The following is a 22,133-nucleotide window of genomic DNA, read 5'->3' on the forward strand; positions in this document are numbered from 1 at the left end:
CAACTATGGTTTTGAAAGGTTGCAGACATAAAATATCTTCAATCCTGTTTTGTGAATCCACATGCAAGTTAGGAGGTGCCCCAAGGTGCTATGTCTATAAATTCACGAAATCAAGCTTTTCTCTGGCATAATTTTCTATGCACATTTCCTTTTTAGGTAACTAGTTAGTATAGTGAATTGTTGTCGCTGCTCAGTCGTTTGAGTTGTAGTCTGACTCTTCAGGACCCTTTTTGGGTTATTTTTTTAGCAAAGACACTGGAGTGGTTTGCCATTTCCTTCTCCAGCTCATTTTAGAGATGAGGAAACAGGCAAACCTGGTTAAATGACTTGCGTAAGATCACACAGCTAATATGTTCCTGAGGTCAGATTTGAACTCAGGAAGATGAGTCTCCTTGACTCCAGGCCTGGCACTTTATCCACTGGGCCACCTAGCTGCCCCAGAGCAATGGATAGGACACCAGATCCAGACTCAAGGAAGACCTAGGTGACACTGTGGAGAGAGCACCTTTTTTTGGGCCAAGAAAACCCCAAATGGGGTCACAAAGAGTTGGCATGACTGAAATGACTGAACAACAATGAGCTGTACTTCTGCCTCAGGCACCACCTAGCTGTTTGATCCTGGACAAGTCATTTAACCTTTGTCTTTCTGTTTTTTCATCCATAAAATGTGGATGAGAATAGAAACTAACTTTCAGGGCTGTTGTGGGGACAAAATGAAACAATATTTGTAAAGTGCTTTGCAAGCTTTACAACTCCATGTAAATATTGGTGATGATTTATCTTAGTTTTATTGTCTGGGGGACACACACACAAAGGTTTAAAATATATCCATATTTGAATAAATTATCATGGCCTCTGATAGTTTCTTCTGGTGTTTCAATAGTAACGAATTTATCTCCTGCCATAGTTAAAATAAGTGTACTGTTGCATTTCTTCTAACTTTCATATGATTAATTATTATTTAGTTCATTCCATTTGGAATTTTTATAGTCTATGGAGAGGAGCACCATGGTCAAGCTGTCAGTTTTAGCTTGGCCTTCTAATTGGCTAACAGGGATAGCACTGACCATTAATCCACTACTGGTCTGAAATGGGGAGCCTAAAGCTGTTAAGAGCAAGTCCAGGGGAGGCAGCCTCCAAGGAAGGACAGATGCTATTCTGGGGTGGACAAAACAGTGTGAAAATAAAGGAGGCAGGCTTGAGGTTTGAGACTAGAACATGCAATTAGTGAGAACAGGGAATATTTATGAAACGAAGGAGTTATGCAGTCAGTAAGTCACTGTTACTCCTAATAAATACTAGGAGTCAATAGAATCCCAGTGCTTTAGCTGTACTTTCTTATGAAGTGTTTCAGGAAGTCCCCGTAGGATAAGCATTTGATGCTGTTGTCATTACTAAGCAAATTGAAAAGCAGGTAATTTGTATAATTGTTATATAAAGGGTTTAAGCTCATTCTCCATTGTGGTTGAAGTCAATACTGGAGCACATTTATGAATCCTGATGCTTTGGGAAAGGGAAGAAGGGTATTGTAGTGGAAAGACCATTGGATTTTTAGCCAAAAGACCAGGATTAAAGATTTAGCTGTGATTCTGAATAGTTCTGTAGCTATTGGCAAATTTCATGCTTTCCTAAAGCCTTAATTTCCCAATTTGTAAAATAAGCATAATAATATATATGTGTGTGTATATATGTATGTATGTATGTGTAAATATGTATATATATATATATATATATATAGATGTATAGCTTATATATATGGCTACCTGCCTCATAGGATTGTTGTGTCAAAAGTGCCTTGTAAACCATAAAGCTGTATGTACATATATAGGTATGTATATACATATATATATATATACTCACATATACATACTCTTCTAATTTAGTTATATTTTTTAAAATGTGACTGAAGCCTTATTGAAATGTCATCTTTGCTATTAGAATATAAGGTCCTTGAGGTCAGGGAGTATTTCAATTTTGACTTTACATCCTTAGAGCTTACCATAGTAAATGCTATATGTTGTTGTTCAGTCATATCCAACTCTTTGTGACCCCATTTGGGGTTTTCTTGGCAAAGATACTGGAGCAGTTTGTAATTTCCTTCTCCAGAGTATTTTACAGATGAGGAAACAGAGAAACAGGGTGAAGTAACTTGCCCAGCGTCACATAGCTGGTAAGTGCCTGAGGCCAGGTTTGAGCTCAGGAACATGAGTCTTCCTGACTCCAGGCCCAGTACTCTATCCATTGTGCCACCTAACTCCCCTTTTCTGGTATATAGTAAGTACTTAATACATGCTTATTGCTTCATCAATCAATTATGATGTGGAGAGATAATCCTGAATTCTCAAGGGCTATATCCATACAATATAAGCTTTGGTAGGTTCTACCAAGTTGTAAAGTCTTTGGGTGTAATCCGAGAGATGGACTTTCGAGTGTCTGAAACTGTCCTTGCTAAGCATGGAGCAACTCTTCATGAGCAGGTTCGTCTGAAGGTGACAAATGCTTTGGCCATAAAGACCATGGAACAGGTAAAATGTTGTTGTTGTTGTTGTTGTTGTAGACTCTGTCATTGTCCTAAGCTTGATGTTGAATAGCATCTTTTTTAGCCATCTTGTGGGGTATCTTTCAAATTGCGCATTACTAAAGAACGGAAGCTTCTTGAGGGCAGGGACTATTTTGTTTTTGTCTTTGTATCCCCTGCATTTAACACAGTGAGCATTTAATATATGCTTATTGAATGGATCTAAATCCTTAATATACCATCACTCCCCCAGGTAATTTATTCAAACTAATTCTCAGACCCCTTTGGAATTCAAATACATCTGCTAGGATGTATTAAGTTTATATTTTAAAATTCTCTCATTAGATTTTTATGGTTCATAATATCACTATTACATATCAGAAGATAAATTCAATGCTACAGTCACAGTTGCTTCTTTAATTGTAATTTAATATAACTTATGTTTTTTTACGTATAGATCTTAGTATACTTTCTCTATATTGTTACCCACTTCCCTGGAAAAGTTTTGATTGAATGTCTTTTTGATTAAATGCAATTTAAGCAGGCATTTAGCTGGTGACAACCACAATGAGATGCTATTGTTTTTAAGGTCCTATACAGCTCTACAGTTCTGTGACAATTAAAATATTCTGAGAGACATAGTTTCTGGGTAATTTTATCATTTTATTAAATAAAATAAGCACATTTATTAATAAAAGGATGGTTATTTGCTATTTCTCTTAGACCAAAGACCCCACATGGTGGTGAGCTCACAGTTTATGTGTCCTTTGAAGAGGTGTTCCTAAGGGGTACCAGTCAACTCTGATCGGTTAACACAATGGGATGTGGACTATATTCTAGTGAGGGTCTTGGGTACGTGACTTGGGTCACCTAAATCTTGGTCAATGGGACTTTTCTATTTCCATGTCACCTGTCAGACAAAAGAGAAAATCAGCATTTTCCCAGATCCATCTGAGCAAACACAATAAGCAGGAATGCACCCACTAGCCTAAATTGTTTACCATTTAATTAGATGTTGGCCTGGATAAATCTTTAAGAGCAATTTTCCGCACTAGGTGGTTTCTGGAGAAAAGGGTAAAAACCTTGGTCCTAATTCAGTAATTAGTTATTAAATAAAAGAGAGAAATACTAATTTCTCATAGTTCTTATAATTTTCTTTTTATTTTTTCTTGCATGTCACATAAGTGAACATTGTAGATGCTTCCTCACTGTCAAATTCTTCCTTTAAAACCAGCTTGTTAGAGTCTTCTTCACATGCCAGGTAATGTTCTGGGTACAAGAATGACTTGAATTTTATCTTATTATAGCCTATAACTTTGCTTAGCTGGAACAAGATATCTTTGTCCTTGTCTTCAATGTTGTCTGGAAAATCACCCTCCTATAGGAAAAAAGAAAGCAAAACATCCCAGATGTTATAGTGTTGGGCCATAGACAGCCTAAATGGGAAGAAGTACAAATGATGGGGCTGATAGAGCAATGGGACCCCTAAAAAAGAGTCCCTGAACTTGCCCACAAATTTCAATAGCCCAGATCCCTGGCATTCCCTTGAGGCATCCAGTCTACCCCAGCTACTTGACATTCCTTAATCGATCCAGGCCCCTTTCCGTTACCTCTGGACCACTTCAGGTGATTTGGTATGCCTTTAGCCCATCCAGATTTTGTTACAGTCTTTCTGTATAAAAAAACCAGTCTTGCCCCCATTAAATTGCTCAAATTCTTAAAATCTGGCCTGCTTGTATTGGCATCACAAGTACCGCAGACTCACTAGGAATCTATCCAGCTCGCTACTTGGATTGAAAGAAGGCTTGAGTGGTCAAATTCTTTTGAGGCAGACTCCTGCCCCATACCCTTGGATTTTGGGGTTCCTAGCACTCCTAGACTGCAACATATCTTGGTTCCCTGCTCTGTGCAATTTAATGGTCCCATTGCTCCATCAGCCCCATCACATATATTTACATTATATAGAATATTGTTGAGGTTCAGGGGCACCCCAAAATATTGAGGCGCATAGTGTATGTGTGGTGAGGTTGTCCTGAAAGAATTCGTTCAGGCTGCCTCCAAATCAAGTAAAGGTATTTATTTCCAGTAACACAATACACCAAGCAAGCTCCCCCATCCCTTAAGGGAGATGTAGTTTAAGGGAGACCCCAGCTTAAGGGGGTGGGGCAGCTCCTCAAGAGAGACAGCTGCTTCTTAATGGAGATAGCAGCTCCGTAAGAGAGCCAGTACCCCAAAGGAGAAGTCCCCCCCCAAGGGAAAAGCCCCTCCAAGGGAGACAGCAGATTCAGGGAAATGGCTCCTTAAGGGAGACACCCACTACCTGCCTTGGGTGGGGCAAGATAAGGTAATCAGGGACACCTGGACACATCATTATTCCATTGTCAGCCCAAGGCAGAGGGGTGGAGGGGCGCAGGGTTAGTTTTGGTATTTCATTGACCAACCTATTTGAATCTCAATATCTTCTTCAGTACTTCAGATAACGTGTTTCTCATTGACCAGTCTACCTGAATGTTGTCACAAGGACCTGAGCTCTAATCCTTTGCACTGACTTTTGGTGTAATATTGACAAAGTTCCTTCCCCTCTCTAGGCCTCAGTTTCTTATCTACCTAATAAGGGGATTGGACTGGGATATTTTTAAAGGACTCTTCTAATTCTCTCCATAGAATATTGCTATTCTGTCTAGCTTATTTATCTATGTATTCATTCATCTATTTAAGTATTCATTCATCTATTAATTAATGAATCAAGTTATCTAGTTATCTGTTAATTAATTCTATCAAAGACACTGTGATTCATTCAGTCATCCAGGTTTGAGACATGTTTTCCTTGACATCTCACCCTTTTGTACCTCAATGTGTAATCACTTGCCAAATCTTGTTTCTAGTTCTACAACGTCTCTCCCCTTTTGTTTACTCATAGAGCTATCACTCTTGTTCAAGCCTAAGTCAGCCTCTTTCCTGGACTATTACAATGGCCTCCTACTTGGTCTCTGCCTCCAGTCTTTCTCCATTCCAGTCCATCCTTCACACAGATGCCAAAAGTGATTTTCCAAGTCTGATCATGTCACTCCCCTGAATGAACTCAATGACCTCCAATTGCTTCCTATTGTATTTAAGATTAAATACAGACTCTTCAGGCATTTAAAGTTTTTCAAAACCTGGCTCCACCCTACCTTTCCATGCTTATTCTACGTTATTCCCTTTCATGCAACAAGCTGGCGCCATTACTCCTCACACACAACATTCCATTTCCTGTCTGTATGACTTTGCACAGGTTGTTCTCCAGTGCTCAGAATTCATTTCCCCCAAATCCACCCCCTAAGATCCTTTGTTGCTGTCCAGTCATTCAGTTGTGTCCAACTCTTCGTGACTCCATGAACTTGTCCATGGGGTTTTCTTGGCAAGGATACTGAGTAGTTTGCCATTTCCTTCTCCAGTGTTTCCCCATCTTACAGACGAGGAACTGAAACAAATAGTTAAATGATTTGTCCAGGATCACACAGCTTAATAAATATCTGAATCCGGATTTGAACTCAGATCTTCCTGATCCAGCACTCTATCTATTCCACCAAAGGATCTCTAGCCTCCTTCAAAGTTCTTGCTACACGATGCTTTTCCTGATCCTCACAACTGCTAATGCTTCCTCCTCAAAATTATGTCATCCTTTGTATATAAACTTCATCTGCACTTATATGACTACATGTATTTATTTTCTTACAGAATGCATATTCTCTGAGATTGGGCACTGTTTTGTGGATACAAATACAAAAATTTCATATTTATCTTCCTGTTACTTATCACAGTTCCTGGAGCAAAGTAGGTGCTTAATAAATGCTTGTTGATTGATTGGTTATTATTTTCTCATCTGTAAAATGGAGAGATGGGCAAGATAAGATCTAAGTTCCATTACAGATCTAGAAGTCTGTGTTTTCTGTCTGTTATCTTACATTGCCTATTCCACAGGGCTTTTGTAAGACTCAGATGAAATAATATCCATAAAGTGCTTTGTAAACTCAAAATAAATGTCAACTAATTTTGTTCTTTCCCCCTTCAAGCTTGATCCTGATATTCATGTCACTGGACTTCCCTCTTGTTAAAGGGATGGAAAGAAAACCATATAGTGAGGTTTGCCCACGATCCCTTCATCCTTTAAGCCCAGTCCTGATGCTGTTGCTAATCTAGAAGAGGGGATTAAAAAAAACCCCTTATAATTGGCTTTGAGATACCGTGGGGTATTTAGGTGGCACAGTGGAGAGAATGCTGGGCCTGGAGTCAGGAGGACTCATTTTCTTCAGTTCAAATTTGGCCTCAGATACTTACTAGCTGTGTGACCCTGGTCAAGTCACTTGCTCCTATTTGTCTCAGTTTCCTCATCTGTAAAATGAGCTGGAGAAGGAAATGGCAAACTACTCTAGTGTCTTTACCAAGAAAACCCCAAATGGGGTCAAAAAGAATCATACATGACTGAAAAATGACTGGTGCTTGAGATGCCTTATGACTTTTTTTTTCCTTTGGCACTTTTACCTTGCTAATTATCTTGTATTTAGGCTGTTATTTAAGTGAGTTCCCTGAGAATTAAGCTAAAAGCAAGATTAAGTTAAAAGCAAGATTCATTCCTGAAAAAACAACAACTATGCTTTCATTCTTTCTTCAGACTAGTATGGCAACTCACTGTCTAGGTTATAATCCATAATGGATGTCACAATGACCTGGGTTTTGATATTGGTGCTGGTTCTACCCCACAAGCAAAAGCCAAAAGTCATTCACTGACTTTGGCAAATACAGGTGGTCTTCCATTATCATAATTCTTTGTCTCTTGCTGTTTATTCTCCAGGCATGGGTTTTAGACTCAGGAACTGGGGAGTTGTTTCTAATGTTTTCCTAGTAATGAAAGTAAGAACTCAAGAGGCTTAATCTTACCTTAAATTGAACTTCTTTGTCACTTTTGCAGGTTAGATGATAACTCTCATTTCTACCCCTCACAGAGATGGCTACTAAGGGTGTTGGGCTATCACAACCATAATATTGCAGCATAAATTGAGTCCAGGGTGCATTGCCTGAGATTAAATATTTATGAATTAGAATTATTTTGAGTAGAAAGGCTTTTCCCCCCTTCAGATCTGAACATTTAATGATAGTTACTAAGTCCTCCTAACAGACCTCTCTTCTTGGTCTTACATTGTGTCTTTATAGCTGAGGTAGACTAGAAGAATGTATTTATCTTGCCATGGCTACTTCACACTTCTTAATATGTCATTAACTATGCATGCAAAAAGTTCCAGAGTCTGTTCAAGGTGCTTTCTAACCTTAAATACCCAATTTGGGCCTTTGCTTCACTTCAGAAGTTAGTCTTTGTTGTTGAAACACAATTTGAAGTAAATAAGAATAGTCAGAGTATCTATCACTCTTTGTGAATCAGAATCTGTAGAGTGGAAAGCTCAGGAAGTTGACTATTTTTTGAGGCATTTTAAGGCTATAGCTGAAGACAAGAACCATATGAAATAATTTTGGGCTTCTCCTTGGCTTTGTTTAGAAATTTCTCTAGAAAATTCTGCATCAGCGTCTGTAGGCCATAGGTAAGATCTTGACGTGGTGAATTTTATGTCTTCTCTAAAAAGGAAACTGATCTTCAGACTAGAACTAATAGATCAAAAATAATAAAGTTGTAAAAAAAACACAGACCCCCCCTCCAGAAAAAACCTCAAGAAAAATAAAGAAAATTTTTTAAAAATTTGCTTTGCTCTATATTCAGACACCATCAGTTGTTTCTTTGGAGATGGATAGCATTCTTCATCATAAGTCCTCCAGAGGTGTCTTGGATCATTGCACTGCTGAGAAGAGCTAAGTCATTCACAGCTGACCATCCCCCAATATTGCTGTTACTCTGCACAATGTTCTCCTGGTTCTACTCCTTTCATTCTGCATCAGTTCATGTAAGTCTTTCCAGGTTTTTCTGAGAGCATCTAGCTCATCATTTCTTAGAGCACAACAGTATTCCATCACAATCATATACTACAACTTCTTAATGTGAATTATTATAGTAGCTTCCTAATTAGTCTCCCTGCTTCAAGTCTTTACTCACTCCAATCCATCTTTCACACTGTTGCTTTAGTGATCTTCCTAAAGCTCAGGTCTGATTACAATAATTAGTATAGCGGTACATATATGTTATTAGTAAATAAATATATACATATAGGGGTATGCAATTTTTAAAAATTTTGGAAACTACTAGCATAGATTAAGGTAGTGATAATGCTATTGTATTCTGTTGGTCTGACTACACATAGAGCATAGTGTTTAATTCTTGGCAAAGCATTTAAATTTTTTTGTTATAATAATGTTAGAAGAATAAACCAATATACTAACACTTGTATTAATTAAGGCATGTAGTATCAATGAAATATATAATCTTTACTTCAGGGTTCTGTGATTTCATTTGGTCTGGGTATTCCTTCCATAAATGTAGATTCCAAAGCCTCTTTACCTCACTAGGTGGTCTTCCTTAGTTGCTGTGGCTGGAAAAACTCCTTTACCAAATGGCCAACTTTCTGGTGATTGTACTTCTCGAGACTTAGCTAGGCTGGTACTTAATGTGAGGTTCCCATGACTGCTAAATACCAGGGTCCTTTGACATATGAATCAGGGGTGGGCATAATATTTTAAGAAGAATTTTTTTTCAAACAAGAATGCATCTAGAGGACTGATGACCAGCATGGAAAGGGTCATCTGAGGAGTGGTTGAACAAACCAGGCATGTTTTCATCTTAGGAAGAAATGATTAAGCAGGGTTGAGGGTGGGAGGAACAGATGGACATGATAATGGTCTTTAAACATCTGAATGGCTGTGATATGTAAGAGAGATTGACCTCATTCTGCTTGGGGAGAATGAGAAGGGATGGGTAGAAGGTACAGGGAGATAGATTTTAATTCAATATGAAGAAGATGAGCACGCACAAGTACAAAAAGGAGAATGTATGGTTAGATAGAAGTTTCTCAGAAAAAGATGGAGTTTCAGTGAGTTGAAACCTCAATATGATTCATCAATATAATGTGGCAGTCCCATCAATTGGGAAATGGCTGAGCAAGTTGTGGCATATGAATGTAATGGAATACCATCATGCTATAAGAAATGATGAACAGGCTGACTTCAGAAAAACATGGAAAGACTTGTATGGTCTGATGCTGAGTGAAGTAAGCAGAACCAAGAGGACTTTGTACACAATAACAGCCACGTTATGCGATGACTAATATTGTTAAACCGAACCCTTCTCAGCATTGCAAGGATCTAAGACATCTCCAGAGGCCTCGGGATGGAAAATGCTGTCCACATCCAAAGAAAGAACTATGGAAGTCGAATCACTATCACTTATTTTTGCCTTCTGTTGAGTTTCATTTCATCTTTCTGATGGTTCCTCCTATTGGTCTTAATTTTTACTTACAACTTCACTAATGTGAAAATATGTTTAATAGGAATGTAACTGTAAAGCCTATATCAGATTATGCGCCGTCTTGGGGATGGTGCAGGGGAGGAAGGGGAAGAAAAATTTTCAACTCAAAAGCATATCGAAGTGATTGCTGATAAATCAAAATAAATTAATAAAATTAAAAAAAATATGATGTGGCAGTCAAAAACCTAAATGTTGAATCATAGGTTGAATCAAGACAGGCAAAGATTCTAGATAAAAAGAATCAATATTCTCTCTGTACTTTGCCTTGATTGGACCACATTTGGAATATTATGTTAAGTTCTGGGCACCAGAGTAAGAATGTTGATAATACTAGCTGTGTGACCCTGGGGAAGTCACTTAACCCCAATTGCCTTTAAAAAAAAAAGAACATTGATAAGATGATGAAAATGCTCAGAGGAGAACTAGGATATCTAAGGGTCTTGGGTCATATGAAGACTGAAGAAATTGGGAATATTTAATTCAGAGGAGAAGATGCAGGGAGGGCATGCTTGCTATGTTCAAGTATTTCAAGGGTTGTCACCTGGAAGAACAATTACTTTCTGTGTTTGACCCCAATGAGCAGAACCGGGGCAACGGATTTGCAGAGTTGCAAAAGAGATAGATTAAAGCTTGATCTCAGGAGCAACTCCCTCACAGGTAAAACTATTCTAAGTGGAATGGACTGCCCCAGGAGATGGCAGGCTCCTTGGAGGTTTTCAAGCAAAGAATGGATGTGACCACCTTGGGGTATCTGATAATGATTCCTTTCAGGTATGGGTTGGACTAAGTGGCTGCTGTGGTCTCTTCTGACTAAAACTTCTCTAATTCTCTAATTAGAGTTATTTGAAAATGTGGAGGGTTGCTTTATGAAGCTGTGAGTTCCTTGTCACTGGATGTGTTCAAGCAGAGGTTCGGACATCAGTAAGGAATGCCAATAGAGGGGCTTTCTGTACTAGGTAGGAGGGCGGTGGTGGTGGGTTAACTAAATAAACATTTGGGGCTCTTCCAATTTGAAGATTCTTTGATTATAAGGGTATAATTATTACAAATTGCTTTGTAAAATAAATTGAGACTCATAGAGATAGTACTTTGTTGATTGGGTTATGTTGCATGTCCTCTACATAGGGAAGAAGAGAGATGTGTAAGAGCTTTGGATTCTCAAAGAAGCCCCCAGGAGTATGCTCAGTAATCAAATCCTACAAGGACAAATGAATATCCAAATGGAATTTGGTATGAATAGCATTAAGTTGGACCTATTCCTGTATTCAGGCTTGGGTCTAGCAGGGCTTTGGGACTTAAGTGACAAAATAGAGTCTGAAGAACAAAGACCTTGGGAGGCAAAGTGATGAAACACAGCAAGACCCTTAAGCTGGTAGTCAGGACAATTAGGTTGTTAGTGCTCATTCTGCTACTAACTGGTCATTTGACCTTTGGCAGGTAACAGCTTAACCTTACTATCTGAATACAGATCGAAGCATACTTTTTATTTTAACTTTATTTTTTCTTGAGGTTTTTTTTGTCTGTGTTTTCTTTCACAGCATGACTATTATGGATATGTTTTGCGTGACTACACATGTATAATCTACATTGAATTGCTTGCCTTTGCAATGAGGTGGAATGGGGAGGGAGGAAGGGAGAGAATTTGGAAATCAAAGTTTTAAAAATGAATGTTAAAAATTGTTTTTACATGTAATTGGGAAAAATAAAATAGTAAATAAATTTTAAAAAGACATTTGACATTAATTTCTTCCAGGAAAGTCATTTTTGCATTTGTAAAATGATAATTTGGGGGCAGCTAAGTAGCACAGTGGATAGAGCTCTGGCCTTGGAATCAGGAGGATCTGAGTTCAAATCCAACCTCAGACACTTGACACTTACTAGCTGTGTGACCTTGGGCAAGGTACTTAACCCCGATTGCCTCACCAAAAAAAAAAAAGACAATTTGGATTAACTTTCTCTAAGATCCTTTCCAATGTTATGATTTTCTTGTTTTCTAAAAAATGAAAACCATACCTTCGATCTCACCATCTGACATCTCCTCAAATATGGCCATTTCTTCCTTTTTCTTGAAGAAGAGAACTTTTTCTTTTGAATTCTTTAACACGATACAAATGGGCACTCCAGCCTTTTTGAATAGTGCTTCACCTGTTTTAAATACACAGCATAGAAATGGGAGTTTTTCACATCTACCAGTAGTAGACCTTAGGCGTAGCTTTTTCATAGTGATTGCTGACAACTTCTACTTACTAAAGAATAGATCAAAAATGGCTTATTTCTTTGAACTCCTTGCACAAGAGAATCACAGATATGGAAAAAAAAATAGAATTCTTTGAGGAATTCGAGTGATTACTCCCACAATACCAAAGAGAGAAGGGGATGCTTTTTACCATCTTGAAGGCAGAAACTATTTTCCATTTTTGTCTTTATGCACTCAGTGCTTAGCATAGTATCTTATGCTTAGTAGGGTCTTAATGACTGCTGAATTGAAGGATTGCTACTTTAAGAAAAAGGCACCTAAAAATTGGAGAAACCACCTATAATCAAGAGCCTACAGGAACTCAAGGAGGCACAAAATCTGGACAGTGGAGAGAGAATCCTTTCCCTTTCTTATAGAGATTTATTGGCTCCCACAATGCCTTCCCTCTGAGATTACCTGCCATTTATTTAACCTGTATATTTCTAGGGCCCACAGGGGCAATTGGGTGTCACCATGAATAGAGTGCTGAGACTGGAGTCAGGAAGACTAGAGTTCAGATCTGGCCTCAGATACTTTCCAGTTGTGTGACCCTAGGCTAGTCATCTCTATTTGTCTCTATTGTTTCATCTATAAAATGGGGATGGCACCTGCTTCCCAGGGTTGTTATGAGGATTAAATGAGATAATAATTATAAAGTCTCCCCCATTATAATGTGAGCTCCTCGAGAGCTGGGGCTGTCTTTTGTCTTTCTTGGTACTCCAGGGCTTAGGACAATGTCTGGCACAGAGTTGTTCAGTTGTTTCAGTTGTGTCCAACTCTTTGTGACCCCATTTGAGGTTTTCTTGGCAAAGATACTTGAGCGGTTTGCCATTTCCTTCTCCAGCTCATTTTTACAGATGTGGAACTGAGGCAAACAGGGTTAAGTCACTGGGTCACATAGCTAGTAAGTGGCTGAGGCTGGATTTGAACTCAGGTCTTCCTGACCCTGGGCCTAGTGCTCTATCCACATCACCATAAAGAGTGGGCACTTGATAAATGCTTGTTGACCAACTGACTAAAGAATCAAAACACCGCAATGGATATCTCTTATTCTCTGGGGTATATTACCGAGAACAGTACCAGCGAAGGTGAAATCAGAAAAAAGTGTGGATGGTCACATTCCCTCTGTTTATGTATTCCTTACTGTGTTGATGCCCTGGCCCCAGAGACAAATACTATGGACCTGACTGTTTTTCTGGACATTCCAAAAAGTCCGTGATTTCCTACTTGGATCAAGCCTTGATTGGCAGCACAGAGTCAACGTGAAAAGGATGAATTTTGAGAGTTGGAGAATTTCCAGAGCAACACGGAACACTTGGCCACAATCTCCTCTTTTCTTACCCCTTGCAACACAATCATTTTCATACAGTAGGAGTTACACTGAACCCATATGGCCCACATCCCTTTCATGGAAGGAATCCAGCCTCTCAAACCAGGTCTGATCCATGAGGAGCCAATTTTTCTCAAGGCTGAACAAGTTGACAAGGACATATGGGTATGCAGTTACAAGCAACTCCTCCTCTCCCTCCCCAGTCTAGAGCCAATAGAGAAATCAAGTCATCCTTTTTTTTTTTCAGCTTAAGGGGAAAAAGTTAAATCCTGATTTAAAAGAAATACATTTTCACTTTCCCTCACCATCTTCTTGTGCTCCCTCATTTTTTCGTCTTCCCATCCTGCCCCATTTCCTATAACTTCTGTAGTTATGTACAGTTTCTTTTAGGGAAATTTGTCCAGAGAACTGAATGTATCCCAACACATGAGACACTAAAATGTGCCATCTTGGGAAACTGAGATATGATATTTAAAATCAAGGTTTTGTAAATTATAATTTTCAGATTTCTTGTAGGTGAGTGGAAATGTCTATGAGATAATGGCTTTACTCTTTAAATGACTCAGTGCAGGGATAGAGGAAGGTGGGAAATGAAAAGTTTTCTATACAGTCTTCAATGGTACTGGCTTCTCTACTGCAATGACAAGACTGCCTTTTTACTTGCTACCACTTCCAAATATAGGTATCCTTCAATTTTATAGCAGTTAATTTAAGAGAATTCTCAACCAAAGAGCTCATGGTATGTCATCCATTTGCTAAGTAACAGCACATCTCAAACTTTTTAGAATTGTGGGAGGTCCATTAAGGTTACAGCCTTCCTATGTGGTTGTATGTTGCTGTCACCAGGAATTCCTAGAGCCTCCCTCTAGTGTGTGTGTGTGTGTGTGTGTGTGTGTGTGTGTGTGTGTGTGTGTGTGTGTTAGTCTCTAGGGACCCAAGCTTTTTCAAGCAGACTATGTCTCCAATATTATAATAGAAGTTGATGGGGAAAACATGATATTCACTTAAGAGAATAATTATAATAGCTCACTTAATATTGCATATTTTACAATATACTATCTTGTGATATAGTACCATATACAATGCACTACCTTATAAAGAACAGTGGCTAGAACACTTGGCATGGATAGTCAGGAATACCTAAGTTCATTTACTAGCTGTGTGTCCCTGGGCAAGTCAATTAACTTTTGTTTGCCTCAGTCTCCTCAAAAGGGGATAATAATAGCTCCAACCTCCCAGGGTTGTTGTGAGGATCAAATGAGATAATATTCGTAAAACATTTCGTTCTTTCCTGTTTTATACTCTGCTACGGTTTATAAAACATTTCCCTCATGATGACCCTGTGAGAGGCAGTACAATCACAAAGAATAACTACAATAACCCATTAAAAGGAAGAGCTGTGGGTGCATTCCAAAGAATTCTTTTGTTTAGATTTTAAATAGTTGTAAGGGGCTACTTAACTTAATTATTTTGTTGTTATTCTGAACTTGAAAAATATCAATATAAGCATTTTCATATACACAGAAGAGAAAAAGGATTTTACATGAAAGCACAAATCTCTATGATGTATTGCTTACATTATACGGTGGGTATATATGTGTATGTATGTGTATACATACATATATGTACATACATGTATATATGTGTATATATACACATACTTTTTATCATATTTATCATGTTAGTTTCAAAGCCCTGTTCATATGTCTTCTGTTCTCTTCTGTGTATTAAGAGGTCTCACTATGACTGACCTTCCTTTCCTTCCTTCTTTCCTGCCTTCTTTCCCTCCTTACCCCTTATTCTTCACTACTGCTACTCCTGAATGTTTCTCCCCTCCCCCACCTTAAAAACCAAAACAACCCTTAGAATAAATGTGTATGGTCAGACAAAAGAAATCCACATGCTGGCTAAGTTCAAAAATGCCTATGGCTACTTACCACTGAAACAGCATACATCCTCTCTAAGTCCTGTCTCCATAGTGTTGGCAAAATGGAGACTACAGTCCACTTCTGGGGCACAGCCTTCTTGACAGTCATCTACAATTGCCATCTTTATACCTAATGAAAGTGGAGACCATACTGTTGAAAGATAACCAAAGTTCTTTTGACATATTATATTGCCTCCCAACTGTTTTCCCAACTCATATTTCTTTGAGCATTTTTTTTCTGCTAGCATTTTGTTTTCTTTCCTGTTATAGCATGTTATTATTTAGGGATATTATTATTTAGGGATATTTCTTATTCTCTGAGTTATATTGTAAACTTTTTGAGGGTAGGATTACTTTGTTTTTCTTTTTGTATCCCCAGCACTCAGTACTGTGTCTTGCACATAGAAGATAGGTAGTTAATTTATATATTTTTGAAATTGAAGTCAGTACTTCACTTAGAACCCTGGATATTTAGTATGTATTTGTTGAATGCTGTAATCTATTGACTATTTAATTTCTTGGTAATCTGATGGGTTTCTCCTAATAATGTGAACTCTCTTGTCACCTTCTTAGAAGTAAAACTCATCATGTCCAAGATAGGTGTATACTTGTGTCATCCCTCATAGATGCTTATAAATTCTTTTAGGGCAGAACAAGATCATGTGTCTCATTCATTTTTTGAATGCTTGACTTTCAGGCTTTAGTACTGTACTTTGCACATACCATTCATTCTGTAGATATCTGTTAAATGAACAAATGAATGAACCAAAAACAATAGTATTGAATGCATGTCCATCAATGTGGAAATATCACAATATTGATATCACAAATTTGGGATATCACAATTTTTCCTGTTTTATTAGGACAAAGAAGTTAGTAAACAGGAAGTACTGGGTACTTGAAGAGGGTAGGTCAGATTCCATGAATGAAAAGAGAAGAAAACAAAAAGAAAGGGGAGATCAGAGGCACCAATCACAAACTTCAAAAATTTCACAATTATCATACAAACTCAAAGTTGGAAGGGACTTCTGGTCCAATCTGTACCTAAATAAGTACAGACAGGACTGCTGTATGTGTGGCTCACATATACATGAATAGACATCTCTAAGGAAAATTTTAATTCCTACCAGGAGGGGGCCAGAGGCTATACACTCTGCTGTCCTCAGAGAGAGGAGGTACTAGATAGAATTATATCTATCTGCTCCCTTAAATATTATTAGTCTGGGGGAAGTAACATTGAGGTTCAAGCTAAATTCTTGATCTCTATTAATTAATGGGGAAAGCCACTTCCCCAAGCTTTGTATCCAAGGCTTGGTGCCCTTCCCACCAAATACAAGTTGTACCAGTGAACATGCATAACAAATAGTAAAATTTATCCAAGTTGATAGCAAAACAAAAATCAGAGAAAAAATATATGTGAAAATATATACCAGACAATATAGATTGAAAGACCTCTCCCATTCAGTTCAACCAAGAGAGAGAGTCCTAGATTTCCCTCAGGGGGGAAATTTCCCGAAGTCTCTAGAATAGCAAGCAGGGAATACAGACATGGAAGAGACTGCCAGCTCCTCTCATGTTGTCTTCTTCTCAGAATCTTTCTCTCCCTTTAGTGACCTAGAGAGGTTGGAATGGCCATCTTCTCTCTTAAAAATGGAAGCCAGAAGAGCCTACTTGAAGCCCTAAAAACTAGGATCTTGGGGCAGCTAGATGGTGCAGTGGATAAAGTACCAGCCCTGGAGTCAGGAGGACCTGAGTTCGAATACGGCCTCAGACACATAACACTCACTAGCTGTATGACTTTGGGCAAGTCACTTAACCCCAATTGCCTTACCAAAAACAAAACAAAAAACCAGGATCTCTCTTCTCTCTTGCTCTTACCAACTCTGCTCTGCCCCTCATGTCGGTGCAGGGCATTGATCTCCACAAATGAGGAGAGAATCCCATGCCAATGGGTTTTAGGGCTTACAGAAGAATTCATGCTACAGCACCCCAGACAAATGGTTATCCAGCCTCTGCTTGAATGCTTCTAAGTGATGAAGAGTGCACTTCTTTCCAAGGCAGCCTTTTCCCCTCTGGGACAGCTCTAATTCTTAGGAAGTTCATCTTTAAATTAAGTCAAAGTCTTCCTCTCCACAACTTCTTCCCTAGTTCGTCCTAGTTCTTACATCTAGGGAAAAGTGGAACAAATATACAGTGGTTTCCCTTGGGTATGATAGTCCTTCAAATACTTTAAGACAGCTCATATGTTTCTGCAAACAGCCCTATTACCTTTGACTGATTCTCATATGGCATGATTTCCAGTCCCTTTACCATTCTAGTCATTATCCTTTGAATGTTGTCCATGCTTGTCAAAGTCCTTATTAAATGTGGTGTCCATGACTAGACACAATAGTCCAGATATGGTCTAACTAGCCCTGAGTGCAATGGCACTCTGATTTCCCTCCTTTTGGATGTTGTGCTTGTCTTAATGTAGCTTAAGGTGGCAGTGGGCTTTTTTTTTTTTGGCTTTCATGTCTCAAGGTTGAATCATATTGAATCTGCAGACCACTAAAACCTCTAGGCCTTTTTCTTATCAACATTTATCCACAGGCTATCCCTATTTATCTTTCCATTTGTGTGCAGATAAATAGAAACTGCGGTCAGAGATCCCTCATATCTTTTATGGTTGTGAAGCATCCCTTTTTAGCCTCTCCACTGTGGCAGCCCATTCTAACTTGCCCTCTCCTATCCTACCCCACTATGCTTGCTGAATCTTCATCAAGTTCAATAAAAAGGGTTTTTAAAAATCTGAACTTAACAAACACCAAATAAAGTGGGAATTTCTTTGTACAAAGTAGAACAGAAAAAGATGATTGCAAATGAAACAGTAGGAGATATATGTATATATATAAAAAAAAATATATATATATATATATACACACATATGTATATGTGTATGCACATGGTATATACATACTTGCTTATATATAATAGCATTTGATGACTTCAACCGGGAGTTTTCAATGCTTTTTTGTGCTTCTTTCTGGCCTTTCTTCTGTCTTATCTTTAAACAAGATACCTCACTAACCCTCTTTTTTCCCCTCTTTTTTTCTTTTGCTATTCCTTTAAACAAAGCCCTTGGAACAAATATGGATGGTCAAGTAAACCAAATCCCGCATTGGCTGAGTCTGAAAATATATGTCTTATTCTGCATCTTGAGTCCATCACCTCTCTGTCAAGAGATAGGTAGCAAGCTTCACATCAGGCTTCTAGAATCTCTGTTGGATATTGGTCAAAGTTCTCAAGCCTTCCGAATTTTTTTTCCCTTGTAATCTTGTTGTTATTATATAAGTTATTCTCTTGGTACTCATTTTGCTCTATGTAAGTTTATTTGGGTCTTCCCAAGATTCCCTGGAAATATTTATTTCATCATTTCTTATGGCAAAATAGTATTCTGTTACATTCACATGCCATAATTTGTTCATCAGTTCCCTAATAAATGGGCATTTCCTTAGTTTCCCTGTTCTTTGCTACTGTAAAAAGAGCTGTTATAAATAATTTTGTACATATGGATCTTTTCCCTTTCTGGTCAGGGCCAAAGAATATGTATACTTTGGTGACTTTTGGGACATAGTTTCAAATAGATTTTCAGAACAGTTAGACCAATAATGCATTAATGCATCAGTTTTTCTGTAGCCTGTCCAGCAACTGTCATTTTCCTTTTTTTTGTCATCTTTGCCAATCTGATAGATGTGAGGTAGAACCTCAGAGTTTGTAAACTTAGGATTTCTCTAATTAGTAGTGATTTGGAAGCTCAGTTAAAAGCTTCCTGTCCTGTATCACATCCCTTCAGCTCTACATTCTCTGTGCTTTCCTTAGCAACTAACTAATTGGACCAACCAATTCATGTTAATATGCTAATGAGGGCTGAGAAGTTCTTCCCTTTTGGGCCATATCTATATTTTAATTATGGCCTTCTGTTGACAAAACACCCTTCATTTGTTGTCTAAAAAGAGAAATGACTCTAATGTCAGAGATTTCAAGTTAGAGAGAGGAGAGTGGTGTTACACAGGTCAATAGCAGAGCTATTTATTGGTGTACCTGACTTTTCCGTATTAACCTTTAAATCAGATTACTTAAACAATTCTAAAGCATCATAGCTTCTTCTACCTAGGGCTGGCTTTGTGTGTAACCGTACTTTTTTACCTATGTAAATCAAAAGAGGTGGAAATCAAAATCAGGGGTGGAAGGGAATTTAGAGGCTACTTTATCCAATCCACACTTGAAGACTACAGTATCTCTGACAGGTGATCATCTGGTAGATCAGCCTCTGCTGATAAAGATCCCCTTCAGTGATGGCCATTGAAAATTACTTGAAGATCTCTGGTGAGGAGGAACCCACTATTATTTGAGGAAACTAATTCCGCTTGTGGGTGTCTCTAATTATTAAGAAGTTTTTCTTCCCAATTGAACTGAACACCAGTCTCCACCCACTTGCTCCTAGTTCTTCCCTCTGGGGCCAGGCAGAACATGTCTAATCCTTCTTTTAATTCACAGGCTTTCCTGTATTTCCTTCTCTAGGCTAAAATCTCACATTTGCTTCAAGCAATCCTGGCATGATATAGTCTTCTGTTCCCTCACTATATTAGTTCTTTTTTGCATTAGTCCAAGCTTGTTGGCATTCCTTCTAAATCATAATGCCATAATCAAACACAGTGTTTGAAATGGGATCTAATCAGGGTAGTGTTCTCAGGAAGAAATACTTGCTTAATTCTGATCATATATTAATGTGGCCCAAAATGGCAGTGGCTTTTTGGACCATTATATTACACTGTTGCTTCATTGAGTTTGCAGTCCACTAAGCCTCCCAGATATTTTTTCACATGACGTATTGTCTGGTCATGGTGGCTCCACTCCATATTTGTTTTGATGATTTCAGCTTTATTCATCGTCATCTAATTAGAACCAGCTCATCATCCTAACTTGCTGAGACCATTTTCGATCCTGATTCTATTGTCCTTATTGACTGTCTTTCTCAGCTTTGTGTCACTTGCATATTTGATAAGCATGTCATCCATGTCTTCATCCAAATCATTAATAAAATGTTAATTAGCCCAGGGCCAAGAAGAGATACTTGAAGATCTCTAAAAGTGACTACCTTCTGGTTTGGCAATAGCCATTAAGCCCTGTTCTCTGGGTCCAGTCCAAATTTGGGTCCAGTGCCAAATTTACCTAACTGCCTAGAGAGCAAAGTTGCAAGAACAATGGTATAAAATGATCAAATATTCGTTTGGTTGCTGTGCTTTAAAATTATGAGCTTTAAAACTTATAATGGCACTCTGAAGAATGAGACCCCCCATTGGGAACCCCCCCAGTTCTCCTTCATTCCTCAAAAGTCAACATTACCACTATTCTCCTTCTTTCCCTCTAGCTTCAAAAGAAAAGTTGCCCCTACTATTTCTTTAGGCTAATTCTTCAGCCTGTGTCCTTGATTCCACCACCTCCTCCAGGACATTCCTCCAGCAATCTCTCATGAATCTTCACTCTTTCCTTCTCTACTAGCTATTTCTCCTCTTCTTACAAACATGCCTAGATCTCCTTAATCTTTTTTTTTTAAAGCTTTTCCTTAACCCTCCTCGGTTGCCACCTCTCTCCTGAGCACTTAGTTCTTTAAGACTGAAGTACCTTTTATATGCTCAACAATCTGTTAAGAGTCAGGAGGGAAAATGAAAATCATCCAGCCTTTGAATTTTTAAAGCCAGTTTCACATCTATGGTAAAAAGGTAGCATAGAATAGTGGCCAGATTTGAATCATGACTCTAGGCATGTTGTAACCTTTCTGGGCCCCAGGGAAGGTGTTGAGGGCCAGAGCTGAAGAGTCACCAACTTCCCGTGCCTGGGAGGTGTTAGAACACCCTGACCCTTGAACCTTGATAGCAACCAGGTGTGAATAATTAAGGATATGCATAAGGGATGGGGTTAGTCGCATAAGAATCATGGGAATGCCTCACTGGTGATTGTTAGCTTTCACTATTTAAACTGGACCCTCAGGATAATAAATGGCTCAGTCTTTAATTGACCTGCCTGGCCCACTGCTCCTCCGTTTGATGCAACACTTAGTGACAGGCAACAGGAAGGGTTAGGTTTGATGACCTATTAAGTCCCTTCCAACTCTAAATCTATGATTCCTATGATACTATGACCTCTTTATCCTCATAAGAGAGCCCGATAGCAAGTAGGACAGGTATAATTATCCCCATTTTAAAGATTAGGAAAATGAGATGGAGGAAATTGTTTCTTGACTAAGAATACATAGTTAGTCAACAGCAGAGCCAAGAGTGATAGACCAGTTGTTCTACCTTCCTGACTCTTTCTGCCATATGGTCTCAAGATCTATGCCCTTGAGAAGCTTAACATCTAGTGGAGAAGATAGCATTCACAGATAAAATTATTTTTTAAAAATTGTATGGGACAGAGCAAAGTTCTCTGAGGATTGAGAGTGAGGGGACAGATCAATGTGAGCAAAGCCCTTGTGTGGTAAAGACAGGACTGGAGCTGGGACTGGAAGAATGAGAAGAATTTCAATAGGTGGAAAAGTCCGGGTAATGGCATCTTCTAGTCAGAGCAATGGCATCAGCAAAGGAACTGGAGTGAGATGGAGCAATGTCTAAATAATGCAAGAGGGGAGTAGGAAGG

At 38.5% G+C, this 22,133-nt stretch overlaps 1 protein-coding gene across 1 annotated transcript; it reads right to left on the reverse strand.

The window, feature by feature from the left end:
* Positions 1–3,640: 3,640 nt before the first annotated feature.
* Positions 3,641–15,581, reverse strand: LOC110210730 (interleukin-18-like). Its single transcript, XM_078146540.1, has 3 exons — positions 15,469–15,581; positions 7,439–7,575; positions 3,641–3,896 (listed from the first exon to the last, which is right to left on the reverse strand). Exons 1-3 carry the CDS (start codon positions 15,578–15,580, stop codon positions 3,678–3,680), a joined length of 468 nt encoding a protein of 155 aa, XP_078002666.1. The 5' UTR covers position 15,581; the 3' UTR covers positions 3,641–3,677.
* Positions 15,582–22,133: the final 6,552 nt, after the last annotated feature.

The sequence above is a fragment of the Phascolarctos cinereus genome, unplaced genomic scaffold (assembly GCF_003287225.1).
Source record: "Phascolarctos cinereus isolate Bilbo 61053 unplaced genomic scaffold, phaCin_HiC Scaffold_726;HRSCAF=1367, whole genome shotgun sequence".
NCBI classification, from domain to species: domain Eukaryota; kingdom Metazoa; phylum Chordata; class Mammalia; order Diprotodontia; family Phascolarctidae; genus Phascolarctos; species Phascolarctos cinereus.